This window comes from Macrobrachium nipponense, chromosome 21 (genome assembly GCF_015104395.2).
Source record: "Macrobrachium nipponense isolate FS-2020 chromosome 21, ASM1510439v2, whole genome shotgun sequence".
Lineage (NCBI taxonomy): Eukaryota > Metazoa > Arthropoda > Malacostraca > Decapoda > Palaemonidae > Macrobrachium > Macrobrachium nipponense.
In genome coordinates this window covers 66,123,506-66,130,448 of record NC_087212.1, presented here as the reverse complement: position 1 = coordinate 66,130,448, position 6,943 = coordinate 66,123,506, and the positions used below count along the sequence as shown (strand labels likewise).

Here is a 6,943-nt window from a genome sequence, read left to right as displayed (position 1 = left end):
GAAAAAGCTAAGGTAAGAAATCTGATACAGGCAGCCCTCGGTTAGCGGCAGGGGTTTCCGTTCCTGGCCGCCAACGCTAATTGATTTTCGACGCCACCTTCTTTCAAAATTCTAGGACCAGTTACAGCACCCTAGACCAGTCAAAAACGGCGCCGTAATCCCGACGATGGCGCAATAGGTAAATTATATTTATGGCAGTACAGATCTATAGAATTTACTGTACATATTATAGTATTATAAATAATGTAAATGAAAAAAACCTAGCTTTAATCCTTTGGGTGTCTAGAGTATGTAAAGATATAATAGGAGGTTTTATACAGTGACAGGTAGCTGAAGGGTTCAAGTTACGATAATTCGTCTTACGATAATCCGATTTTATGAGAGACCAAATTACAATAGCCTAACTTTATCCCATTTTCTAGTTACATAAGTTCAATAACAGCAAAAGAGAATGATGAAAGTATGGTTTTAACGTTATACTGTTGCGTAAAACATGTACAGCCCATGAACAACCGAACATGAAACGACTTCTTTTTTCTAAGTACAACCGAATTCGATAACATCAGTTTGGCTTGTATTTCAATAGTACACTATTACCGTAGTTGTTATAAATGACGTTATGTAGAATAGAACTGAGATATCTTAATGTAATAACTTTATTCGTTATAGTAAAAAATCAATATAGATCAAAGATCAATTGGGAAATATACTGTTAAATTTAAACCTTGTTATAACTGAAGCTGAGAAAACTACTCAAGCTGCTAATGACTATTATTGTGCATTGGCAACAAGGATGCCATCAAACACAACCGTAGATAAAATTGAGATAAAATCATTTAAATCAAAACTACCATGCTTGAAAGACCACATTTTGACTGTTGGTTTCACGCCGATATAAGATAAATAACGTAAAGTTTGTATTACGATGATATAAAGGAGAATTGTGAACGGAATCACATAAATTTTTTATGCAATAAACATGCCGCCAACGTAATCTGTTAACGAAAAAAAAAATTAGTTCACAATCACAACGAGACCTATTCAATTCATATTTCCACCTAAAAACACATCGTATAAGGAAAAATAACCTTGTCATGTAAGTCAAGTATCTAGATATTTGTTTATACTAACTAAAAGCATGAAAATTTGCCCAGAATTGCGTTAACAATGGCGAAACAAACTCGTATTCGCCATCAGCTGATTTGAAACCAAAACACTGGCCGCTCCGCGGAATACTGGCTTAGATTTGCTGTAGTATTTTATAATACAATATGAGAATACATACAATATTATTGGATACAGTGAAGTAATGTATAACTTTTTAAAGGATGTATGGAAAAGATGCATATTTACTTTTTCTTCTGTGCTTATCTTAATTTTCGTCACTATGCCATCTACATAGCAGCGGTATCTCGAGCTCGTACAGTTGTACCTCAATTTTCTGCTCGAGTAACAAAGCCAAAAATCGACCGAGTTACACCACAGTTATATTTTGTACTTCTATCCCATGGAAAAACAAACAAATTGCAGTGTTCCAAAATTGAATGTATACGCGAATTTTGTCTTTTAAAATAAATTTATGCAACAATTGTAAATATAATTTGTTATAAAAACGTGATTCAATTATATAAATTAAAATTTTATTATTCGGGCGCGACTGAATAACCTATTGTCTTCATCATGTGAAGGGCTGTTACAAAGACTTCAAATAGACATGCGTATTGCCACTGTATCATATTTATGTACAAAAATAAAATAAATACCCAGTAATACATTTTTCATCCACATTTTAAACATAAATGCATGAAAACTTATAACAAAAAATAACAAAAAGCTGAAGTTTCATTAACAAAATGAGTCATAATTAGCTCCCAAATTAATAAAATAACACCATGCATTTTTCGGAACAGTGGCGGACAAGAACGAACGTGCAAAAACATCCTCTGACAACATGGAGGGTAGTTACAAAAGCTGCCTTAATTTGTATCATATTTATGTACAAAAATAAAAATACCCAATATGTAATATATTTTCAGACATATTTTAAACATAAAAGCATGAACATTTATAAAATCTACACATCGATTGCTAAATTTGCACTCTTTTAACTCAATATTTCGAAGAACAGCAGGCAGCGACTTATAACATGAAGGGCAGTTTCAAAAGCTGCCTTAGTATCATATTTCTGTGCAAAAATTAAAATATTGGATACGTAATACATTTTCATACACATTTTAAACCTAAAAGCATGAACATTTATAAAATCGACACATTGATCGCTAACTTTTACGCTTTTTAGCTCGATATTTTCGGAAGAGAGGCAGGCAGCTTACAAGAATATGAACATGAAAAAACATCGTATTGATATCGTGAAGGACAGTTTCAAAAGCTGCCTATGTATCATATTTCTGTGCAGAAATAAAAATAACTATGTAATACATTTTCATACGCATTTTAAACATAAATGCATGAAAGTTTTATAAATTGACACATCCATAGGTAAATTTGCACTCATTTAACTCTATATTTTTGGCATAGAACAGCGTCAGAGGCATATATTTTACCCTAATACCTATGTAATAACTCTCAATAAATGTTTTAATAGCATTTGCATAATTTATGGACTGAACGGTATTTCTACAAATGTATATACTCGTTGGACATAACGGCGCTAGCGGCACTGTTGACCGAAAATTGTGCCGTAAAAATACCTTAAAATGCCTTATTTTTTAATGAATATTTTTGACAACAGCCATAAAACCGATTCGCCGCAGAGCGATTGCGCTGTTAACCTCGGGCCGCCTGTATTTGTAAGCAAGCTTGAAATTTTGACAGATATGCATTTACTCATAAAAGTTACCTATGAAACTTACTGCAGCCTTGGTGCTCATCTGAATCATCATCAGGACCACAGTCTTTATCAATGTCACAAACCCACGATGAAGCAATACAGCGACCTGATTTATGACACCTGAAAGTAACAGATACATACATATTAAAAAATTAAAAACAAATTCACTATTCCATAAATCATTAGCTTTACTAATTTATTACTGTACACTATAAAATACCAAATAGATAAGACTTCCACTGCTGTTTCCCAATCATCTTTTGCAAACTGTACACACCACAGTCACGAAAAAATCTAATATACGATTATTAAGAAATTATATACAGTTCATCCACACCTGAACAAGATTTTCTATTGCTTTTATATATTAAACAGCCTGGATAACTATGTAACAAACACCTGTGAGCCACAACAGCTTTTCACCAGATCTAGTTTTCAAACGGTGTGGTCTGGCTGTGGGAACAGTTCAAAGGCAACATTTTGTTCATGAATGCTGTGAAGGGGTCTGTGAAGGGGTCTACCAATACAGCTCTCCACGAATTTCCTTTTATTACTGATGTAAGTGAAGCTGTTTTTGCTGTCTACAACTTCACTACTACAGAGCTGGGCATCATGTTTCTCACTGGAAGAAACCTCTGAGCAAGCGAACTCAAGAACATAGCCAGGAGATGCATCACAAACACTGTCTTGAGGAGAACTATGAGCACGATCTAGCGATGCACCACATACACGTCCTGTGCAAAGGCTCATGTTCTGAGATGGATCACGTACACGGCTGTGTGAATGCACTCATTCACGGCCGTGTAATGAATGTTGATAATGAATGACATCCACAGTTGGGGGATAAGGACCGACGAGCAGAGAAGGTCTTGAGGGAGGAGACTGACATTGAAGGTCAACATCTCTAGATGGAGAATGACAATATTGGGAACTCTTAGGGGACGGAGACTTAGAAAGTCAAGTGGTCTTGACACCACAACATTGGACATGACAGCACGAGCCAATGGTCTCACTGGCGAGGAGATCAGCAGTGACCCAGAGATGGAAGGGGAGCCTCCTCTCCTGAGGGAGTGTCATTTAACAAAAAAACTATCCCATGCACTGCCTGATACTCCCAAAGACAAATCAATGGAAGAAAAGTATGGGGACAACAGGAACAAAAGATGCAGAAATAAGACTACTGGAAGAAGATGCTGAAAGTCTTCTTGGGGAGGTAAAAAACCTTCCCAAGACAGACAAGCCAACACCCTACGTTGTTCCCTCTCTCATAGAAAGCCCTCCACTGAGATATAGGCCAGGAATGACATTCTGGGCATGGATTAGAGATAGTACAAAAATTCGCACAGCGCCTACCACAAGTCGAATGGGGATCTGTAACAGAAGCAGCCAAAAACCTGGAACATGGAAATCCCTAAACTCCTGGACACATGTTGATGGGGCTTGGAACTCTTGGAGGAATCCATGATCAAAGGACAGACACACACACTCTCTAAAAATGCAAATAAATAATGGACAGACAAAGCAACCAGCTTGGGAAGGAGAGAGTGAGGCAGCTATTCTCTAAGACAGTCATGAGGTCAAGCTTGGTTTGGTGACCTGCTTCCACCTCATATATGTATTAGGGCTTTGTGCCTTGTATGATAAGGCGCCCTATGAGGTAATGTTAGACTAGCGATAAACTTACGCTAAGTCGGTTGGTATTGCACTTCCATCTTCAATGGAGTGTCTGGGGTTTTGTAGATCACTTACGAAGTCGGTATTATCTTTACGACGATGTGTTAAACTCATGGTTCGGAGGTTTTCTTGTAGAAAACACTAAGTATAAAAAATTATATATTCTTCTGAAGTTTTACATGGTGAAGATCAGGTATGATTGTACAATCTTCTAATAACGATAGCTTGATCGCTTCTGCCAATGATGATGGCTAATCCTACTCCTCTACATGATAAAGCTTAGGTAAAGAGGTACAGGTCTTCTAATGACGATAGCTACTCTGTTCTGCTTGTCTACCATCTCTGTTACAAGTTATGAAGAACAGACAGTAGTTCGAACATATGAACATACATACAAATTGAGACACGCTACAGATCACGTAGGCCGTAGTTGTCTCAAGCAGGGAGCTTGGACTAATGTTTATAAACAATTGAATGACTACAGGTGACGGCATGTATCTTAGCCTACATACTTATTGTATACGTCATCTTTAGCGTCTCTAGTCTGATCACATTCCTGCAAGCAATCTTTTATATATATGGACTAACATTCCATATTTTTATTATGTAAACACTTACATTAGCTCGGTCAGCTACCAAAACCAACTACTGAATATTACTCAAACTTGACTTGCATTTGACTTATAGGAGTGTGATACAGACACTATGTGAATATATATATATATAAGTAAATAAAAATTCATGGTGTACATGAATTGATTCAAGTAATAAAATAGAAAACAATGATATTGGTAAATAATAGTGATCACATGATATATGTAATGATACAGTTTTCACTTCATCTCATTAAGATACTTATGCTACAGAAAATACTAATGTACTCTGATAATTGCATAGAATGAAGATTAACATGATAAAAACTCATATTTTAACTGATAAAAAATTTCATATATAATTGAATGAAAATTATTAATATGTTTATGCTGATTGATTCGTTGCTTTGTATGCTAACTGTTATATCTGCGGATATGTTAAGATAAAAGGTAACTGATTGATTATAGGCTACCTGATTTGTTTATACATATGTATATGGATTCATAAAATTATGATTAATATATGTGCACTTTAAATAGATTCCTATTGCGTACACGCAAAGATATATTTCGATTCTGTTATTTATGATCATTTATATATATAGGATACATGACCGAGGTTATACTACTTCACTTTTAACTAGCGTTCGAACAACTTTTCGTCCATTACACAGTTCCAGACAACCACCTATAGCCACTGAAACGGCCTTTTTTCAATGGTTAAAACAAGGGGAAAATTTGCCTGGGCGGGTCCAACGTTCCATTTTTGCGCTCATACTTATTCTCTGCATCCTAAGCTACACGATTACGTTCGCGATGAAAAAAAAAAAAAAAAAAAAAAAACATCCCCAGCACGAGTCCTTCGCCAGCAAAGTAGAGTTGAATATCCTTCGGGTCGTAATTGTCGGAAGTATGTCCCTTTTTGTAGTCGATTCCGACAGCCGCTGGAGCGTTCCGCATGAAAACGAGATTAACGACGAGATACGGTGTCGGTCGAAGAAGTCCATGAAATTCCTTTCACATTGTAGGCGGTTGTTACTTGACTGTAGTCGTCCGCTGCGACGAACGATTTTTTGAAGTTGCGATGTGAAACTCTCGTACTGCAGGATACGTAACCAGGTTTCCATTAATCAGCCTGCAAGTGAAATTATACTTGTCACAAGGGCAAAGTAAATTCAGACGACATCCAAATACAGGGGAGGGAAGAGAGCCATTTAGACCAGACTTAACCCACATGAATTCGCTGTACAAACTTTTTTATCCATGGCATTAACAATGAGTGAACCTACCCAGGTCTATGATGACTGTAAAAATATCCATAATTATAAAAAATAAATAGATATCAATACGAATCTCAAAGAAAATTCGATATTACTGGTAGTAAGTTACTAGACAAAGAAGTGGAAAACGGAGCTATTTATTTGTAAGATTGCCAGGCAACATAAGAGTCAAGAGAGATTAATCATGATTCTAGTGCCCTAACAAAGTTTCATATTCAATTTTCTCGTGCGCATCCTCTGAGTTAACTTTAAAAACATTATTAATAGGTAGGAGATGCAACGAAAAACCACTATGTAACTAATTTCTATATAAACTTTGGGTTTTTCAAGAAAATGTGACATTTTCCCATGAAGTTTTACTTGAATTGTAATAGGCTAATGTTGCAAGTAAATATTTCATATATACATATCTTGATACTTCTAAATGTCTATGAGGTTCAGAAAAAAAAATTAATTCATTCTGTTGTTATAGAAATTCTATTCGCTTATATTGTTCATCAATTTTAAAATGATTACAAGTCCTTAAACTAATTGCATTACACACA

General features: G+C 35.7%; 2 protein-coding genes across 3 annotated transcripts in view; one reads left to right on the top strand and one right to left on the bottom strand.

Moving 5' to 3' along the window:
- The window catches only part of LOC135198099 (prolow-density lipoprotein receptor-related protein 1-like), an 875,913-nt gene that overhangs the window by 205,276 nt on the left and 663,694 nt on the right, over positions 1 to 6,943 (top strand).
- Positions 2,671 to 6,943, bottom strand: part of LOC135198095 (prolow-density lipoprotein receptor-related protein 1-like) — a 49,367-nt gene continuing 45,094 nt past the window's right edge. The window contains exon 9 of one of the 2 annotated variants that reach the window (XM_064225545.1): positions 2,671 to 2,971. In XM_064225545.1, coding sequence (XP_064081615.1) covers positions 2,857 to 2,971 — 115 coding nt within the window. In that variant the 3' untranslated portion in view covers positions 2,671 to 2,856. The remainder of the gene's footprint in view (positions 2,972 to 6,943) is intronic. The other variant, XM_064225544.1, reaches the window with a different exon arrangement.